At 35.4% G+C, this 21,625-nt stretch overlaps 1 protein-coding gene across 3 annotated transcripts; it reads right to left on the bottom strand.

Moving 5' to 3' along the window:
- Positions 1–14,058: 14,058 nt before the first annotated feature.
- Positions 14,059–20,933, bottom strand: LOC110091793 (bZIP transcription factor TGA10-like). 3 transcript variants are annotated; one of them, XM_020816040.2, is made up of 11 exons: positions 20,628–20,933; positions 19,981–20,084; positions 19,125–19,177; positions 18,840–18,977; positions 18,681–18,755; positions 18,461–18,520; positions 18,152–18,229; positions 17,980–18,052; positions 17,641–17,912; positions 15,873–16,112; positions 14,059–14,784 (listed from the first exon to the last, which is right to left on the bottom strand). In XM_020816040.2, exons 1-11 carry the CDS (start codon positions 20,726–20,728, stop codon positions 14,635–14,637), a joined length of 1,344 nt encoding a protein of 447 aa, XP_020671699.1. In that variant the 5' UTR covers positions 20,729–20,933; the 3' UTR covers positions 14,059–14,634. The 3 variants fall into 3 exon arrangements, with proteins under 3 accessions (XP_020671699.1, XP_020671700.1, XP_028552892.1); XM_020816041.2 differs by having other exon boundaries at positions 18,681–18,752; XM_028697059.1 differs by having other exon boundaries at positions 19,125–19,193; positions 20,628–20,764.
- Between the last annotated feature and the right edge of the window lie 692 nt (positions 20,934–21,625).

Here is a 21,625-nt window from a genome sequence, read left to right as displayed (position 1 = left end):
TTTCTCTTAATTTCCTCAATATTTTTCTCAATATTACACAACTTCTTCAAAATTCATGTCCTCAAATCATAAATCTGATTTGTAACATCCCAAACTCTTATCTATTGAGATATAGTACGCTTTGGCCTAAAGGCTTCACTCATCCCAAGATTTCTCTGTGATGAGTTAACTGCAAAATTTCTTAATAAAATTCCAACCATTACACCAAAAGGCACATCGATGTTTGAGAGTTTAGTTTTTTTTATTTAAAGAGTTTTACAATCTCCCCCACTTAAGTAATCGACATCCTCGTTAGTATCCTTATCCCAGAATCATCCATCAGGCAAACAAGATTTTAGAGGTGGCCCTTACAAGTTCATGTGTTTACTCTCATCATGTAGCACTTTGTGTCTTATAGGATTCAAGAGGTAGCTCCTATGGCATAACACTTTGTCTTGTGTGACACTTTATTCCCATCTTCTGGCTGATGTATTGTTTTCATAGCATTTATAATAACCTAAACTCTTAACTATCGAGATATTATATGCTTTGGCCAAAGGGCTTCACAGTTTTATCCTTTTGGTGTAACTTTTCAGGAGGTTACCCATCGCAGGAGGTCACCAATCCCAAGATTTCTCTGGAATGAGTACGCTCTTAATGAAATTTTAACCATTACACTAAAAGACGCCTTTATATTTAAGAGTTTGGCTTCTTTTACTTAAGAAGTTTCACACGATCTACCTCAATTAAAAAGAATAAAAATAAAGTAATGCTTATTGCATATTTGTAAACTAACTTTTATGTTGCCAATATTAATTGTTGTGGAACTCTTCTTCTTCTTCGTAGACTTTCATAATTGTTAGTTGGTCCTTTATGTTAGGAGCCCATTCTTCATGATTTACTTATACAATTTTACAAGCAATAAAATATATTGATATCTAACACATCTACTTCAAAATATCATTTATAGTTTGTAATAGCCCAAATTTTTAACTATTGAGATATTATCTACTTTGGTCTAAGAGCCTCATGTTTTTATCATGTCAGTATAATTTCCTAGGAGGTCACCCATCCTAGGATTTCTCTTGGATGAGCATGCTTAACTGTTGTTGACCTCTAAGTATTAATAAAAAAAAAAAGAGAGAGCAACTCACCTCGTAGCTCGTCGAATCACTGAAATACCGCATACCTCGTACGTCGTCGAAGTCCTGCTCGAATCCCGGATATCCTGCTGAGCACCTTGGACTGTCGAACCCACAAAACCCGCTGAAATCGGCGCCGCTTCTGTCCAAACCCCGTAAATCCTGCTCAAATCCTGCGATCCGTAGCTTCGCTCGCGTCGTTAAATACCCGTTGCTCACACAAAGCTTCGGCTGCTCTTCTCCCCCATTTGCAAATCTCTCTCGCTGCCCACGACTCTCTCCCGTCACTGCCTCCACTCCTCTGTCGGAACCCCAGCGGCCACGAACTCCACCTCATATCCCTCTCAAACTTTTGAACTCCAAACCAGCAAGCCTCCGTCGACCTACTCCCAATCCCTCTGCCTGCGCCGAGCCCGTCTCTTCCCGTCGGGCTTGATCCCGATCTTCTTCAGCCCGCAGAGAGAGAGAGAGAGAGAGAAAGAGAGAGGGGAGGAAGAAATAAACCTACCTCCACGCCTAGTCGCTGAAGCCGCCGCCCTTCCTTCTCTGGAACCGAATCCCTGCAGCCGACTTTCCCTCTTGAAGGATCGAGTTCACCCCTTCAACCGACTTTCTCTACCTGTAGGATCGGAAGTTACCACACTTTGATCGGAAGTAACAAAGGGAGCCCGCTGGCTGTGAATGTAACTTTCTCCCTTTAGCTCACTTCTTCGGCCGAATCCCCTGTTGCCGAACAGCCCCTTTTGGGCATTTTTTTTTTACTTTATTTTTATTATAAATGTTTAATTTTAATTATAATTAATTAGTTTAAATTTTGAATTAGTTAATTAATTTTAATCATAATTAATTATATTAATTATAATTAATATTCAATTATTCATAATTAATTAAAGTTAATTATGTTTAATTGGTTTTAATTATAATTATTAATTAATTATGGATTAATCTTAATTAATTAAACAATTATAATTAATTACTTTTAAATGATAATTAATTATTATTAGTCATTAATTAATCATAATTAATTAAATTTAATTATGATTAATTATCTTAATAATTAATTATTAGTTAATTATATATTAATTATAATTAATTAAATTCATTCTAATTAATTATTATTATTATTACTAGTGTTGTGCCATATGAAAAATTACATTTGAATAAAATAAATAAAATTATATAATAAGGCTTAGTAAGTGGTATTCATAAAATGAATAAATATAGCTAAGTTTAGGGCTACTAAATAATAATTGCGTGTGGCCTTTAGTAATTTTGCATGTTTTTGTTTCTTTTTTTTTTTTTACATTAGAGAAGTTTTCTTCATTTGTTCTGGTTTTAGAGGCTAGGTAAATAAAATTATAGGAAACTTCATTATCAAGAATGGCTTCAGGTGTGTTCTTTCAATGGGCCGTGTTTTTTTTTTCTTTAAGGAAAAAAAATCATTTATAAAAGAAAGGATACAAACAAGTCCTACAAAGGACAAAGTCAAAATTACACAGCTAAAGCAAAGAGATATATTAATCAATAATGAAGGCAAAAGCAAGTCGGGCTCAATCATTGGCAATCTTTTTTTTTTTTTAATTTATGCTTATGCAAATTTCTAGAACACTTATAATTTATTTTTTTATATGTTACAATGATGTACTAATTACTTCTTTTAATGCAGATCGCTTCAAATTAAATGACGATCCTCCTTTTAGATCCTTCACTTTAAAGTTTTCTCTTAAAAAAATATTTGAGTTTTGGACCAAGCAGACCTAGATAGGCTGATGAAAGTGAGAGGTAGAGATCAATTCCACCAGTGATATCATCACCACCACCACTTAGGAGTCAGCAGCAGTCCCTAAGTGAGTAGGGTCAGGTCCAGTCAGATCCACCTATTGTTAGTGTACCACCACCCTTTCTTGGGTACTTCCCTCCCACGTTAACAAGTACTTGATTTCTCTCTCCATATCATATACATATAGCTCCATTCTATTCATATTACCCCCACTAGCATCATAAATTGGTCCATCCACCATCTCTTATCCTCCTTACCCTACCTCTATAATTACCTATATCCGATGCAGCCAGAACACGGTGGACCATCTACACCAGTAGAGTTTGGTGCTAGGGATCCTGTACCTGCAGTAAATAAGCATTTATATATTGAGACTAAGGGTGATATGTAAGTTCGGTTTATTTTGTTAAGTTTATTATAACATTATATATTATATGTTATTGATAAAAAATTTAACCTTTAGCTTCAATCTCTCAATGCCACCTATCCACAAGATTCGAGGCATCATAAGGAGCAAATATGATGCCCTTATTTATCATGGAAGAAGATCCCAAAGAAAATTAAGGATATGTAGTTTAGAAAATTTTAGGTATATTTATTTGGCATGAATTAAAATATTTAATTTATTTTGTATTAATATTATTTATTATGTCTATATTTTTTTACAAAAAGATTTTAGGTGGTTGCATGAGCATAGCACGAGGATCAAAAGAAATTTTGAGATGAGAGGATCGACCCGTCTTAGGGACATATTCATAGATATTAGAAAGTCCGGCAATGTCCATTATGGATTGGAGAGGGCGTATGGATATATCTGAGTAGAGCTTGGGCGAGCCCTGAGTTCAGAAAAATAAGAGAGCAAAATAAGCAGAATAGAGCATCTGATTGTGGGGGTTTAGAAAGCTCCATTCATACTGGTGGATAAATTCCTCATAAAGAATATAAACGATAACTGATAAAAGCTTTCAATTAGTTTAATAAATATATGTATATTATTTTAACTATATCTTTTATTTTCAGAAAGAGTTTATCGGTCAGGAGCCGACACCACTAGAGTTACATACAAGGACTCACCAACATCAAGTTGATCATCAGTGGGTTGATGAAAAGGCTAAAAAAGCTCATATGAGTATAATTTTTGGAGTACGAAAATATAAATTTAATATAAAAAATCTCATTCTAATATCAATTTATATTATGGTTTTATTCTCACAGGATGATTTTGTACGAGTTTTAGAGAGTCATCACTCAACTGGTGAGGAATTATCTTTAGGATCGACATAGTATTCTGAGTATCATACGTAGTTAGATGTTATTGGAGAAAGGCGGGAGGGTATATGGCTTAGGTTCATAAGGCAATGCTTATGAGGGTAGTTCATCCACATCATCATTTTATAATCCTAGTAGAGCTAAAGAAACTGTTAACTAGAGGGTTGTTGCCCTGACGAAAGAGATATAAGAGATATGAAAGGCTCAAAATGAGATATACATAGAGCTGTGATCCTATAGAGATATAAATCAAAAGAAGAAAGAGCAAGAGCAGACACATGAATCACCAGGTAACGAGGACACGAAGAATGATTAGTGCTTTTATTTGTTTGATGAACTTTTGGTTTAAACATTTGGTTTGATGAACTTATTGTGTGAAAGCAAGGATATGGATATCTTATTGTGGATATATATGTCATGTTTATAAGTGTGAGATTGACCTAGATTACTCATATTCTATTTTTTTTTATTTTAGTTATTCTTTTGTACTCAAGATATGATATATATGTGGATTGTATAGATCCTGATAATTATATATGACTTTTTAGAATAGATACAGATGTGTATATTAATATTTTGAATTATAGAATCTATTATATTTTTTATTGCTAATAGATAATATTAGATAGATTTGTTCGTTATTTATTAAAAGATAAATAAATGATTATTTCAAATTAGATTCTAGTGCATCACATTATACTCCATTGTTAGTTCCTCATGCCCCATTAGAGGATGTTGGCATTGACTTTGGATTGGGCTTTCCATGAATGCACCACATAAAGGATTCGATCATGGTAGTTGTGGATTGATTTTAAAAAATGGCACACCTCATGGCATGTAGTAAAACATTGATGCAACCCATATCGATGATCTTTATTTTAGAGAAATAGTCTATTTGCACGGGATTCCTAAAATGATTACTTTAGATCGTGATATAAAATTTATAAGTCATTTTTTGTAAGACATTATGGGGCAAGTTGAGCACCAGCCTCAAGTTTAGTTTCACTGCCCATCCACAAACCGGTTGCTAAATTGAAGCTGTCAAATGAAGCTTAGGAATTTTATTACGTTGGTTTGGAAAAAAAACTCAGGCAGCCGGTCTTAATATTAGTCCAAGTGGAAATTTTCTTCAAATATCCACAAATCAATGAACCTGATTAAGCTAATTTGAAATAGTTTATGACAACAACCCATTAACACCACTCAATTTAGTTCCCTTGGTGCATACATCCACATACAACCTAGATGGCGAATAAAGGGGTTTGGAGATTCAGAAGTTACACCCTAAGTCTAAGAGGAGATTAACAAACAAAATGGGCACTATCAAGCTCAGGCAAATAAGTGTAGAAAGAAAATTGTATTCAAGGAAGGGGACTTTCTATGGATTCGATTGTGAAAATAATATTTTCCCTCAGGACCATTTAGGAAACTTAAGCCTAACCTTTTTGCATCATCAAAAAAATTAATGATAATTCTTATCAAATAGATTTTTTAAGGAGATTATAATGCTTACGTCGTCTTTAACGTGCCCAATTTAGCTTGGTACTATGAGCCTGAAGTCCTTCCTACCTAGGATGAATAACATAGGAGCTAATAGAGGAGTTCACAATTAATGGGTTGTGCTTTGTTTACTGCTATTATGTTAGTTGTGTTTGTTTCATTTTGTGAGTTATGAGTATTTTATATATTTGGTATTATATGTTACCTTAGATAGCTAGCTCTTATAGCGGGCTTATATATAAATAAGACAAAATTCTAAGAAGAGTGATTTTGCTTGATTAAAGAAATGAACCAATTATTCATTATTCTCGTGCTTTCTACTTTGTATCTTGGGTGCGTGTTTTTTGAGCAGAGGCGTGATCAAGGATTGATTCCAGTTTTTTTGTTCATGACTAATTGTAGCTCTTATGTGCTTTCTTTCTTTGATTGATTACAACTTAGAGGTTTCAATTTCAATCATCTTTTGTTATTACAACTCATTTTAGGTTTGACAACACATTAGGGTTTGGCATTGGGGATAAGTGAATAAAGCATTTTTTCCTATAATGGTGGGATTTCTTCCTCGACCATTAATGGTTATGTTTGGGGTTATCTAGCGGGGGATTTAGGAATTATTGGTAGCTTTAATTTGACAATAAATTAAACTACTTTGGGTCTTTCTTTGGGTGGACACTTCATTTGGCTAAGATGATATGATCTGTGCTTCTATATGATTTTGGATTTTTTATAGTTACCTATATTTTAAGGTTGTACTTCATCTTTAAATAAATATTTTTTCATGGTTATCAGAAAATTTATTTATAAAAAGTTAACAACTTAAAGTGCATAACACATATTAGATTCTTACTTACAAAATTTACAATAATATCAGTTCTAGATAATGTCACAATTTCAATCAATCAAGATGGGAAATCAATGCGCTGGTTGTTAATTTTGGTCTGTCTGCTCTGTTTCCCATCCCGGTTATTATTGATCTTTTTGTTGTCCCGTTAGTTCATCCGTGCCTATCCTGTTGGAATGTTGCCTTTTATTTTATTTTTGGTTATCTTTAGGCGTCTGCTGCTGGATCAATCTCCTCTTTTTTGGGTCTTCATTTTATGATTTTTCTTTTGTTGTTTTCCTAATTCTTTATGTGCAGGTTATTATTTTTTTGCAGGGTTCACTTGCCACTTCATTTTCAAATTTTTGTGATCCTCTTTTGGGTGATGGCTCCTAGCAACCCTAGTTTTTTTTTTTTATATAGGTTTTATTTTTGCTTGTAATTAGGCGGGATCATTGGCTCCTAGATTTTATTTTATTTTAATTATATTCTCTTTTGAGTGGCATCAAGAATTAGATCCATTCTAAGGATTGATACCAGACTCGGTGTGCCTAATAGAGAATGCAAATTGATGCAGGAGCTTGAAGCTGAAGATAGAGTCCATTTTTTTTAGTTGTTTTCCTCCGTTTTGTTTGCTGTCCAGTTTTTGGGGTTATATTGTAATAAGCTTGTTTTGTATGCCATTTTATTTCCTATAGCATAAGAATCTTATAAATAGGGTGTAAAGGCTGGTATAAAGGTATTCTTTTTTGGTATTTTGAATAACAAATTGAAGTTTGTTTTGAGTTCCAAGAACTCTGTTAATTTCTTGTTCTAAAAATTGATTCTCCATTTGGAGATTGTCTTCTTGGCCAGCATTTTTTTTTTTGAGCTGAGTGTAGCTCCCATTTAATTTGCAATCTCTATTAGGCATACCGAGTATGGTATCAGAGCTCAGTGCAATACCACCTCGTCTCAAACCATAATGTCCAGTGTAAAGCTTGGTGATCGAAGATCTGCAAAGGGAGATACATAGATTGCAACAAAGACTAGCAAGGTACTAATGATGAAATGCCCCTAAATAACAAGAAGAAGGGGAAGATGTGAATCCGTTATATCAAGATTCGCCCAGTGATGAAGATGGAGCGCCAAGGCATCTTGGACGTCCTAGAAGGACCAACCGTGATGATGGGGAATCAAAGTCGATTTATCCGACTTTGATGGAAGGCTAGATCCAGATGAATTCATAAATTGGCTTCATATGTTTGATCGAATTATGGAATACAAGGACGTTCATCCTAATAGTATAGTCAAATTGATAGCCATTAAATTGAAAAAGAGTGCATCGTTGTGGTGGGAGAACTTAAAACGAACAAGATTATGTGAAGGCCACAATAAGATTGTGAGCTGTGACAAAATGAAGAAAGAACTCCAAAGAAAATATTTTCCATTATAGTATAAGCAGGAACTCTTCTTGAAATTACACCGATTTTAGCAAAATCAGTTAATTGTGGAAGAATATGTCACGGAGTTTGAACAATTGGCACTTAAATGTGATCTAGTAGAACTTATGGAGAACACTATCGTAAGGTTATTGGAAGGGTTACAACCTGCCATTAGTCATGTGGTGCAATTACAGACTTATTTGACCTTTCAAGATGTTGTTAATCTATCTCTTAAGGTAAAGAAACAACAGAATCATTCCAAGAAATGGCAGAACCAATGGGTAAGTAAAGATGCAAGCAAAGAACGAAACCTTGGTAAGAATGAAACTAGCTCCAGTGGCTATTCCCTTGGCAATCCTAAAGCCACAGAAGCTATTCGAATGATCAAGAAACCAACCAATGACACATGCTATCCAACTAGAAAATGCTTTAAGTGTCTGGCTTTGGACACATCGCATCAAACTGTCCAAATAGGCATGTAATTACGCTTGTAGAAGAGGCCGAAGTGGAAGTGATAGACATTAATATAGAAGAATTGAAGTGCCAAGAGACCCTTGACTCACCAACGCCTACCATTATTCCAGCCGATGAAGGACTGATGTTGGTAATTCGACGTCTGTTGAATACGAATAAGGAAGAATCAATACAATGACACAATCTCTTCAGAACGAGATGTACAGTGCAAGGTAAAGTTTGTAATGTGATTATTGACACTGGAAGCTGAGAGAATGTAGTTTTGAATTTGATGGTTGACAAATTGAAATTAAAAATTGACAAACATTTCAATCCTTATAAATTGTTGTGGATTAAAAAAGGGAGCATAGTCAAAGTTACAGAAAAAGGTGCTTGGTGAATTTCACTATTGGACAATATCAAGATCAAATCTGGTGTGACTTCGTGCCCATGAATGCGTGTCATTTGCTTTTAGGGAGGCCGTGGCAATTTGATCGTCAAACCATACATGACTGAGCCAACAATACGTATACCTTCAAATTTCATGACGCATAAATGATATTAATGTCGTTAGAAGAAGATCCCAAAATAATGTCCACAGAAGAAATATAGGTGAGCTACTCCCAATGTCGTAGGGCCATCCAAGAAGCCCCTATAGTATACTTATTATTGCTGAAAGAAATACAACAATCCAAAGAAACTAGTTCACCAGAAATTTTGAAGCTATTAAAAGGGTTCCAAGATGCTTTTCCCAAAGATATTTCAGCTGGATTGCCTCCCTTACGTGATATTCAACATGAAATTGAGCTGCTACCTAGAACTACTCTTCCAAATAGACCACCTTACTGACTTCAACCAGATGAACATGAATAATTACACCATCAACTAGAAGGATTATTAGCAAAAGGATTCATTAGGCCCAGTGTAAGCTGTTGTGGTGTTCCTATGTTGTTGGTTCCAAACAGGGGCGGATCCAACTTCTCTTTTTAAGGTGGGCAAAAAAAAAACTTTTTGGTAGGGGATGGGTAAAGATGATTAGGATTGATAAAATTGATGCAAAAATTTTTTTGAGAGGGGGCAAAATACCCAAAATATACCAAAAAATACCCTCTAAAATTTTAAATTTTTTTTGAGGGTGGGCATTTCCCCCCCCTCACTACCATGGGGATCTGCCCATGGTTCCAAAGAAGGATGATTCCTATCGAATGTGCATTGATAGTTGAGCAATCAATAAGATCACTGTTCAATACCGATTTCTAATTCCTCACATAGATGATCTCTTCGATCAGCTGCATGTTGCCAAAATATTTTCAAAAATTGATTTGCGAAGCGGTTATCATCAAATCTGTTTGCGAGCCAGAGACGAATGGAAGACTGCTTTCAAAATTCGAGACAGATTATATGAGTGGACCGTAATTCCTTTTGGATTATCTAAAGCTCATAGCACATTCATGTGGCTTAAGAATCAAGTGTTTCAGCCTTTTTTATGTAAGTTTGTAGTAGTTTATTTTGACGATATATCGATTTATGGTACAAGCTTGGTTGAGCATTTACAACATCTCCGCTTGGTGCTTGAGGTTCTAAGGGAACGAAGGCTATTTGCTCATATGAAAAAATGCAGATTTTTGGATTAGAAAGTTGAATTTTTGGGCTTTGTAATTTCGGCTCAGGGAATTGAAGCCGATCTAAAAAAATTGAGGCAATTATGAATTGGCCAACTCCACACTCCTTGACCGAGGTTAGAAGATTTCATGGCCTTGCTTCCTTTTACGGAAGAATCGTCCAAAATTTTAGCTCATTAGAAGCTCTGCTTATAGAACTATTAAAATGTGAAATGTTTTACTAGAATAGAAGGGCTCAAGGAAGTTTTGGGCTGCTAAAGGAGGCAATGACAACATCATATGTATTAATTCTTCCAGATTTTAGCAAGGTTTTTGAAGTTGAGTGCGACGCTTCCAATGTTGGTATAAGAGCTATTTTGAGTCAAGATAGACACCGCATCACCTTCTTCAGTAAAAAACTTAATGAAGCTCGTCAAAAGTACTCAACTTACTATAAAGAATTTTATTCGATAGTTAGAGCTTTACATCATTGGAACCATTACTTACTTGCCAAAGACTTCGTATTGTATACTGACCACAAAGCTCTGCGGTTCCTCAACACTCAAAAGAAACTCAAAGGCCGTCATGCTACTTGGTTAGAGTTTTTGGATGCCTTTAATTTTATTCTAAAGCATAAAGCGGGAATGCTTAACCAAGTGGAGGATGCTCTTAGTAGATGTCATCAATTACTACAAATTATACAAACCAAAGTTGCTGGATTGGAAGTATTAATTGAAGAAGATATACCAAACTAATGAAGACTTCAACATTATTTGGGCTAAATGTCAGGTGCAGCCTTATAAGCTTTTTCATATTAAAGATGGTTATCTATTTTTTGGAAAATGCCTTTGCATTCTAAGAGGTTCAACATGGAAAGCTAGCCATAATAGCTGAATGTCATGATGGAGGAATGGTTGGACATTTTGGCCGAGACAAAACCTTGGCCTTAGTTCGAGAAAAATTTTACTGTCCACTATTGTCTAGAGATGTGGGAAGGTATGTCAAGAGTTGTCGCATTTGTAGGATAACAAAAACTCCAATGACAAATGCAAGACTCTACACTCCGCTACATATTCCGCAAGCTCCTTGGGAGGATGTGAGTGTTGATTTTGTGGGATTACATCGCACCCAATGTAACAAAGATTCGGTCAAGGTAGTCGTAGACTGATTCTTGAAGATGGCTCATTTCGTGGCTTGTCACAAGACCTTGGATGCAAGCCATATTGCTGATCTTTACTTCAGAGAAATATTATGTTTGCATGGAATCCCTAAAACTATCACTTCCGATTTAGACGTTAAATTCATGAGCTATTTTTGGAAGACTTTATGGGGCAAATTAGGAACTAATCTTCAATTCAGTTCAGCTGCACATCCACAAATGGATAGGCAACCCGAGGTTGTTAAGCAGAGCTTAGGGAACTTGTTGAGATGTTTTGTAGGTAAAAATCACAAATAGTGGGATCTCATTCTCGCACAAGTTGAATTTGCCTTCAACCGTTCCGTGAATCAGTGACACCGGAGCTCTTGCTTGGTTAGTTTTGTCATAAACATCAGCATTGTATTGGCCACATAATTAGATAGTTTGGCCTTTATATTTTCTTTAGGCCTATTTTCTTTTATGTAGCCTTTCAAATACTATAAATAAGGGCTAGTGCTTGTAATGGAGGGGATTGAATAGATTTGATTTGAGTTTAGTTTCATTTTATGTATCCTGAATTGTATTCAAGTGGTGATTTCTTCCTAGATAAAGTTCTTGGATCTGTGCCCGAACACGGCCACCGAATCATCAACGTGGATTCGTCGAGCCCCCTCTGGTCCGGCGTCATTTGGTATCAAAGCTGGCAAGTTGTTGGCGTTCTTATCTTTCATCGTGTCACCTCCGCTGCCGGTGTCATTGACTATCGCAAGAAGAAGCCATCAATAATAGCAAAATCGGCCTCCCAAAAATTGGTCTGTTGCTATTCTAATTTTCACATCCATTCTTGATTCGTAATTTGTGGTATAGTAGCCAAGAAGAGTGCGAATTGCTTAGGCCAAGAAACTTTCCAACCTCGTGTTGTTGTCCGGTATTCAAACCAATCCAAGAATGGCTTCTACTAGTCCGTAGATTCCACGGCGGCGAATCTGCTTCAAAGTCATTGGCGAACAGTCAGCCTCATTGATCTTTGGTGGCAAATCGGCTCCGACATCAAACCGCAAGCAGCTGTGCCAATCTTCCTTAAGAAGCTCTTGCAGTGTGTGGCTCATCAAGTCAACATATATAAAAAAAAAAAAAAACTTTGGAATCAAGTTGGTAATCAACTCCAACATCTGGTTAGCTCTCTTGATGCGGATTGTTGCAGTTTAGCGCCTTCCCTTGTCAATTGATCAAGATTGTTGGTTGGATGAGAGAAAGAATTTTCGAACATTGATTTGGGTGGAATCCTACAACCCACATTCTTCCCACCTAAAAATTCACCAAAAGCAAACAATTCATCTTGGCCACAAATTCAACCTCCAAAACAACTATCTTGACCGAGCATAGAAAGACGTGGACTTGTCAGACACTGCAGCAACCACTTAAAGTATCGTCAAGAAGGGCGGTCCAAAAAAATACTGTTGTTCCCTTATTTTTGCTAATTCAGTAATGGGATAATTTCTCTAGAAGATTGCATCGAAACATTCATAATTTTTGACTTCGTATTCCACCTCCAAGAAAACTGATGCCACATCAGCGTTCTTAACAAAGTTGGAAAGATGCCACTTGGCTGAAATCTTCAGCGACCACTTCATGAAATTGAAATCGAAGATCTCCTACAATAAATTGCTCGACTAAAACTGCGATTGTCAAGAATTGAACGAAGGAAAATTTGAGCCCCTTACCCGGAACTTTAATGGCATCCAGTGCATGTATGCTGCCATGAAGGATTCAAGATCTCTCGTTTCAACAAAACCTTAAGAACCAGTGATGACAATGAAAGCATCTTAGATGATCAAATCTCTTCTACCCACGAATATGTGTTTGAAGAGCCACCTCGTCAATCTTCCACCGCACCCTCGATCGAGTTCAGCTTCGAAGAATTTGAAGATTCGTTTCGAAATCGTCATCTTTGCATGTTTATGATGAGCCAGTGTATGATGTGTATGACAACAACATATTCATAGGAGTTCTTAATCTTGATCAACCCATATATGATGATGACACGAGCATGGTAGATGCACCTTTGGAGTTAGTCATTCCTATCATTCCTGATAAAACAACAAATATGCTTAGCGTCATTGATAGCGAAATTATTATGGCCAATCTTGACCACGACAATCAACTTGGTACCTTCATGCATTCTGACACGAAATCCTTGGAGACGATCGATGTGGATGCCGATATTTGCATAGTTGATCATCAGTTTGATGTCAAGTCCAATTCAACCCTCGAAGAGTGCTGTTTGAAGGTGCTAATAAAGATGTATTATGAGTTTGTCAACTATCCCATTTGTCGTCAACTCCATTTGATGTTGAAATCTCTCCTCGAAGGAGAGAATGACACCTGGTGGAAATATCCCGACCAGTTTAGCCAACTGAAATCGTCTCCTTATTGTGGCCAACCCGACATCTTTCTACGAGCCTGAAATTCCTTCTGCCCCGGTAGAATGACGCCGGAGCTATTGCTTGGTTATTTTTGTCATAAGCTTCAGTCACTGTATTTGCCACATAATTAGATAGTTTGACCTTTATATTTTCTTTAGGCCTATTTCCTTTTATGTAGCCTTTCAAATATTATAAATAAGGGCTAGTGCCTACAATGGAGGGGATTGAATAGATTTAATTTGAGGTTAGTTTCATTTTTTGTATCCTGAATTGTATTCATGTGGTGATTTCTTCCAACAAGGAGTTCTTGGATCTGTGCCCGGACACGACCACCAGATCATCGGGGTGAATTCGTTGAGCCCCCTCTGATCGAGTGTCAAGGACTTATAATTTTCCCTTTTAATTAACACGTAGGCCCGTGAGTGAGATAGGAAGATGATCCCCACTAAACTAAGCTTCAAGGACATTATCAGTAAAGATTGTACCATTATGGCCATAACTTAAAACCTTTTAGATCCAGAATTAGAAAAAAAAAAGACCCAAATTGAAATCGAATTAAGATAAAGTCATCACCAGCTAAAGTACATAAAAAAGGAAAAGCTAAAGCATTTTGAGGAATTACGTACTTGCCACCTTACACCAAAACTACTATCAAAGCATGCAGAGTTGTCACGAGCCACATGTACTTCCCTCTCTTTCCCTACACCACGTAGCATGCAGAAACCAACTAGAGAGTTAAAGACTATGCAGTCTAACTTACTATCTGGTAACTCTGACCACCTCTTCATCACGTCTCTTCTCAGTCTTTCATCAGCTCTAATGGCATAATTCATCAAAAAGTGTGCTCAAATGTCAGAAATGTGGCTAATGAGTTACACTTCTTAAAACAAAATGCAACTATAGCACAAATTCTTCCAACGTCCCATTAATTAATCCATACTCTCTAAAGTATTTATAAACCTATCTATACATTTTTCTGCAAGTCTAATAAAAGAACCTAGCAGGCTAGCTATGGTAAGCTTGGAAGAGGATGAAGGTGGTAAATATATCTTTCTAGATTTACTTTCTTGCTTAATAATTAACAAGAGGAGCCTTTGTGTGCTCACTCCTGTCTTGGCCTGGCAAGCCAGAGGGAGCTGAGAGCTCGGAGGCGATGGAAGTACTCAGCAATGGAGAGAAAGCACCGAGCTGCTTGACGAATAGTCAGAATCTGGTGAAGCCTGTGAAGGGTTTGCTGCCTCAGGCCATCCGCCTGTAAGAAGAGAAATCTTTTAGTACTTTTTTTAAGCTCTATGCATTAATAGTTTTATGCTTAATGCAATAATACATTTATGCAACAAGTAATTGAATACTTAATAGCTATAATTTTCTTTGAATTTGTATGAATGAACATCACTTATGTCATAATAATAATTATTTTTTAAAATGTGGCTTAAGACAACTTTGAATCACACTTAACTTAATTAATTTCAGACTTTTTAAAGATTTAATTAATTTCAGACTTTTACAAAAAAATTTAGTAGATAATTAAAAGTGTTTATGATTGAGGTGTGTTAATTAAGAATATTTTAAAAACATAATTAAATTATGATTAAAATTCTTATTTAAAAAAATAATTATTAGTAACAAGGTTTTTGAAAAATTAATAATATTCTAAGTGTGACTAAAAAATATTTTTGTTTGTCTAAAATTAAAAAAAAAAAATTGACTTAAACTAATATTTATTAGTTTTTTAACTAACCTGTAACTATGGTAAGTAAATCTCATAGAACAAGCAGCTTTTTCCATTAATTACAGTAAGTTTTCTTAGGAAAAAATGTAGATGTCTCCTTGTTGACTTACCAATCTGTTTCAAATCTAAATCGCCAGTACATTAAAAATACGTTGACTCAACATCATTATTATTAATTTTAACCATTTTATTTACACGTCGTTTTTTTTTTCTATTAAGTACTAAACGAGCAGTTAATTTTACTCAAAATCATGAACAAAATTCTACCCCATTTTGTTCTATTAAATTAGATCATTTTGGCAGAGGGGAGTGGTTAGAATAAAATTTAGGAAGGTCTACGTACTTAGATTATTAATATTAGAAATTCGGTATTTTGATTCCGTCAAACCAACACATTAATCAATATATTAGAGCACTAACTCCATGCTGATCACCTAAAAAAGCTAATATGATTAAGAATTTTATATAGTCAAATCAAACAATTTAAATGTAATATTTAAATTATTAGGATTGTATTTGGCTTAATTAGTTAATCATCTTGATAAGAAATTAAAATGTAATTAAGGATCTAAGAAAAAAATTGTAATTTTAGAGAATCAATTACTTACTTGTCTGACAAAGCCTTCAAGTGTAGAGAGCTTATTCATGGCGATAGCCATATGACCCATATAGTTTGCCATGTTTGAAGGGGAGCTCAAAGCATCAGAGGCAATTGTTTCAGAGAGAGATTGATTAAGGGCTTCTAGCCCTTGGCTTAGTGCTTCTTCTGTTTCTTGGGTTGACTGCTGTAATCCACAGATTCCTAGTATTTGCTGCTCTGTTAATGGTTCTATATGGCTCAATAGAATCTGCAATATCATGACAAAGAGACTACTGAGTAAGAAAATAGTAAAAATCCATTTTTCTTAAGTAAAAGCTCTAGCACATTATAATTTTCTAAGCTTAATTCAGGAATTCAGAGCTTCTTCTTCTTCTTTTAACCAAAAAATAAAAGTTCTCAGCAAGCCAGATAACTTCTTATATTGTAAGAAATAATTGCTTGTACCTATTTTGATTGCCATGTAAAATAAGAAGAAATATATATCCTGCAAAGCATCGATTAAGACTTATTTTACAGGTTTAAAATATATATCTAACATCCTGAACAATATTATGAAGATGATATCTGAGCTAAATTTTAGTGAGTCTTACAATGCAAATAAAAAAGTTCAAAGTTAAGTCGCACCAAATTTTCTATTTCATCTTACAGTTTTATATCAGCATATTGCATCTAAATAAAATTCAATAAGAAATTTTACTGAAATGTATTTGTCGTTAGTCATGACAAATATATCACTGTAAAGACAGATAATAACCTATACAACAACAACAACAACAAGCCTTTGTCTCAACAACAACAACAACAAGCCTTTGCATTGTCTCACTACGTGGTGTCGACTACATAAATCTTTTTTCGCCATCGTGTCCTGTTAAAAGTCAAATTCTCATTTAAATCTAATAAAGAAAGATCATTTCTAATATTTTCTAACCAAAACTTTTTAGGTCTACCTCTACCATTCTAATACCTTTCTTAACTTTCCTAACCATCTAAGCCGACTCTCTCTAATCTTATCTTCCACTGGAGCTACTCCAACCTTTTCACGTATATGCTCATTTTGTATCATATCTCTAAGGGTAAAGCCACTCATCCACCTAAGCATCCTCATCTCTCCAACACTTAAATAAGAAAAAATAACCTATAAATAAGAAAAAATAAATAGAAGGTACCAACAATTAATATAAAAAAAATATTTTAAATAGCAAATATGTTTTTTAATCAATAATAAATAAAAATAATTTTTTTTCTAAAATTTTCTCCTTTGATCACAAAATAGAAAATAGCTTTTCTTCCCATCTAAAAGGATTTAACCATAATCTAAAGAACTATTAATGAACCAGTAAATAAATAAATAAATAAATATGATATTATAAATAAAATAATTCAAATATAGAGAATATAAGATGATGCATGCCTGCAATAATAGTCCGAAGAGATGGGCATACATTCTGATTCTTCTAACCCGTTTGATAACAAAACTTCAACCGATTTATAGAATATAATTTTGCCAGACAACTTCCCCACCATTTTAAGGAAATCATCTATCTAACCTAAATTGTCCATTATACCACCACCTACTCCTCTTCTTCTCCATCAAGAAAAATATACTTTATCTCTCCAAATTGTCCACTCTCTAAAGTCTTTCTTCCACTCATAGATCTAATCAAAATCAAATGGGGACATCTCACCCAATCCCCTCACCTACCCAAAGGTTTATGTAGGTATCATAACCAAGCGCTCAAAAAGTAGGGTTAGGGTTTATGTAAGGAAGAAGTAACCTTGATGAGCTCTGATGGTCGGAAGCCACCCATCCACATGAAGCATCGCTCGGCAGGAGTCTTCCACATTCCAGAGAGGAGGTGAAAGACGTCGGCCTTCGTGATGGCGCCTTTAAGGTTTATCATCTCGTCGAAATGAGAAAGGCAGTGGTCGACGTAAAGCCGGAGCTCGTGCTCAGGCAGGTGTTCTTGCACGGCTGCACGGAGCTCGCACATAAGGCGGTGGTGCTCTTCCAGCCACCTCGCAAATTCCATGTCGAACATGGTGGCTTCTGCAAAAGTATCATAGTTTGATAGTTGAAGAGAATGGTGGTTGCTAGCTTTGGGCTCGTAAAGTACCTGAGCTAAGGGTGTTGATACCATGGGGAAGACCTTGATCGCCGAGGAGGGCTCCGCCACCGAAGAACACGCCCTGGTTAATCAAGAGGAGAAGATAAGCTTTATAAATCTGTATCTAGGATTTTGATGGGGTAATAGAGTTAATATGGATGGTGATGAAGTGAATATGTACTTGAGCTCTTGCTCTTTGAAGCTCTTGTTCAAGCTGTGTTAGTCTGATCCTGCTATTCTCCAGTTGTTGAACATAAGCCTGTTTGACAATTAAAAAAACAAGGGGTAATTTTCTCGCATTTATAACGTTAGCATTATTTGCTATTGGTCGTGTTGGACATAATAATATTGTGGTAAGTGAGAAACAGGTAAGTCAACATATATCTGTTATTTATAACTTATAAAGAGCATATCTCTTTTTCATAATAAATTCCTCTATCTCTCTTCATTTTATCTATCCGATTCTGTTAAAGTAGTTGAGTTGACTAACCTTCTTGCGGAGTCTGCTTTTCCTTGCTGCTTCCCTATTCTGAGCTAGCCTCCTTATTGTCTGTCAGCAACTAAGCAAATCACATTGAATGATAGAGCAAATTTTGAAATGTTATAGAAAATGTTGGTGAAATGAACCAGAAAAAGTTAAAGAAAATGAAATGGGATTTATTTTTCTCAAAATTTGTGTATCTCTGCAGTTCCAATTAGATGAAACTTGCCTTAGCATCTGGTGTCTTGGGGCCTTCTTGTTCAGTACTAGAAGCTGTGCCCCTTTTAGTGCTCGATTCTTTCTGCTTCAATAACCATAAGAAATATAAAGTTAGAGAGAGAGAGAGAGAGAGAGAGAGAGAGAGAGAGAGAGTTTTAGGGTTTTAAACCTTCACTGCTGCTTTACTATCTTTGTCAGGTTGAACCAACGATGAGGTATTGTTCCTGCGATTTCCTATCTCCATGGACTGGTCAGCAGGTCTCTTAGAAGAATTGTTTGAAGCATTGTTTAAACTGATCACGCCACCCTAATTGTTATAACATAAATGTATTAGAGAAAGATAGTGTGAAGGATTGTATAATTGAAAAAAAAAGTTGTAATCCTTGAAAAAGGAAGAGAACACATTAAAAAATGATTATAAGTAAAAACTTGGAAAAGGCTTCCAAAAACATACCTTGTTGAATGGCTCAACATGCATGGGCTGAGAAGGGAATATGTTCAAAGTCTCTGCATAGATGAATTCCTGCACGCATTATTAAATCTTCTAAAGGTGAAACTCATCACATACACTGTATAGATTTAAGGAGAGATGGAAGATTGCTGTCTTCAAAGACAGCCATTGAACCACCTTTTCTAAACTTTGAGAGTGATCCAGAGAGAGATCCAGGCCAGAGAGAGAGAGAGAGAGAGAGAGAGAGAGAGAGAGGATAAAAAATATGGTCAGGATGTATGAAAAATAATCATTGAATGTGCTTTGGGATTGGTGAAACACATAAAGATGTGTATAGCATCTATCAAGTAAGAAAAAAATGGAGGTTAGCTTTCTAAATTTGTCTTGTCATGCATTTGGAGCTTGCTGCCATCATGACAAAAAGAATAGGAAAAAATAGGAAGGAAAAAGGAACAATGAATTAATGGAAGAGAAGGAAAAGAAATCCATATGCACCCTCATTCTGAACAAGGATTTACGAGGAAATCATGAGGAGGTTGTTAGATGTCACACTCCCTTCAAAAAATAACTATTAAACTATTAAATCTCAAGAAGGATTCAGAAACTAATTGCAAGAACACTTATTACATGCTCAAAATACAGTAAAAAAAGTACAGGAAGATCTCTTTGCCATGATCTTCTCATGAACCAGGCAAAAAACCTTTTATCAGGGAATCTCTGATCCAGCTATATATCTAATATTCTCCTGCAGACTAATTATATTCGTCCTTGACCATATAAATGATAGCTTACTATACATAGAATAATTAAAATAGATGAAATAAACTAATTATAAAACACAAAAATTCATTTTACTCACGTCTATGTTCTTGAACTGAGGAATGATCCTGACCATCAAGATAGAGGAATAGAGCTTGATCCAACTCTCCCAAGTCGTATGCTCCTGATCCTCCCTCCTTGCTCCTGCCATCAAACCATAAACCAAGATTGTAAAACAAATTACGCTTCATATCATTAAAAAAATAATCACAAATTATTGTTATTATCTAGTCTCCAAAAGAAAGGAAATTAAGATGTTATTTCTAGTTCAAACACCAAAAGAAGCATTGAAAAATCGATCTTGAACTAATTCAAACCTCATTAGTCCTTTAAAATTCCTCATAGGACGCATAAAATACTAAAAAAATATGGCCTTCTTTGCCTAAATTAATTTTCATAACACTTTAATGATTACAATTATGTACCAAGTTATGAGCTTTACATAAATCTTTAGCTTTCTCTTCAATCTCCAATTGTATAAAAAATAAAAAAATAATAAATAATAAAAAAAGGAAGAGGAAGAAGAAGAGAAGAAGAAGGTAAGCTAGATCGAATCCAATACATAGGTTGAAGTATATCCAACAGAATTTTATGCTAAAGTAGCTAAAAGAAATTAAGAAAAATTATATCATCTAATAAACATAAATTAAACAACAGTGAAAATATAGAACTATATATAAGTATTACATAGCACTTGCGTGAAGAGTGGAAGAAGAAGCCTGCATCATCCCAAAACTGATCTGAAGCTCTTGGTGGCGACTCGAGCTCCCTCCTTTGTTTTCTGCCATACTATTTGATCAAAGATGAAGAAAAAGGAGATGGAGAGGAAAAACAAAAGAGAATCCCAGTTCTAAAGATGCTCTCTTCCGCGCGAATCGGCCATTAATGCAGAAACTAACATGAGAAGCAGAGATGAGCGAGAAAGAGAGACGAAAAGAGAAGAAATTAAAGTAGAAATCTAAGCCTTATATGTCGCCTGTTCCTCTTTAATCTTTCCCTGACCGAAAAGCGGTGGACTTTGGGGGAGGAGGCGGGGTGAACCAGATAAAGAGGTAAGCTTACCGACCAGCCTTAGTGATCAGGATGGCGAGAGGGAAAAATCCGCCGTGGACCGCCAAGTGGATGTGCACTGCCGTGAGGCGGTGGTCTTAGCCGGAGGAAGCGGTTCTTGGACCGCGGTTTATCATATTGATTTGTTGTGAAAGGACCGGGATGCCCTTACGGGTTTTTAAGATGTAAATGGGAATTGTGCTTAATTTACGTTCATACGTGCATGCGCAACGCAAAAAGGTTGATGGAATCTACGTGTATTGTCATACCTAACAAATATGAAATATTCTGTTTTCTATGTAAATACTTTTAGTTAATAATCATTATTATCTTTAATTTTATTTTAATTAGTTTGGTTACAATACTCGTCATCTCATTTATAAGGAGCACTTTTGTGTTGAATATGTTTGTCATGCCATTGTATGTCATTAATTATATTATTTTTTATTTATTTTTTTAATGAAAAATTTATCTATTTGTCTTATTGGGATATACGACACAATGACTGTAGCGCAAGAGAGAGAGAGAGAGAGAGAGAGAAGAATTGGTACTATTGGTATTGGTAGAAAAGTTCCCTTTAATTTCTTATTAATGTCTTATGAGGATTAGGTTACTGCTAAGAAATTTTCATAAAG

This window comes from Dendrobium catenatum, unplaced genomic scaffold (assembly GCF_001605985.2).
Source record: "Dendrobium catenatum unplaced genomic scaffold, ASM160598v2 fragScaff_scaffold_103, whole genome shotgun sequence".
Lineage (NCBI taxonomy): Eukaryota > Viridiplantae > Streptophyta > Magnoliopsida > Asparagales > Orchidaceae > Dendrobium > Dendrobium catenatum.
Note: the sequence above shows the minus strand (reverse complement) of the source record. Positions and strands in the feature narration are given on the sequence as shown.

Bases quoted from the DNA above. Each gene is read 5' to 3' on its own strand.
- LOC110091793 (XM_020816040.2), bottom strand. From the start codon at position 20,728: ATGGCAGAAAACAAAGGAGGGAGCTCGAGTCGCCACCAAGAGCTTCAG. The intron at 18,978-19,124 runs GTATGTTTTTGG...TATAACAATTAG, and splicing joins ATGTTGAGCCATTCAACAAG to GGTGGCGTGATCAGTTTAAA. The intron at 16,113-17,640 runs GTTACTTCTTCC...ATGATATTGCAG, and splicing joins GACCATCAGAGCTCATCAAG to ATTCTATTGAGCCATATAGA.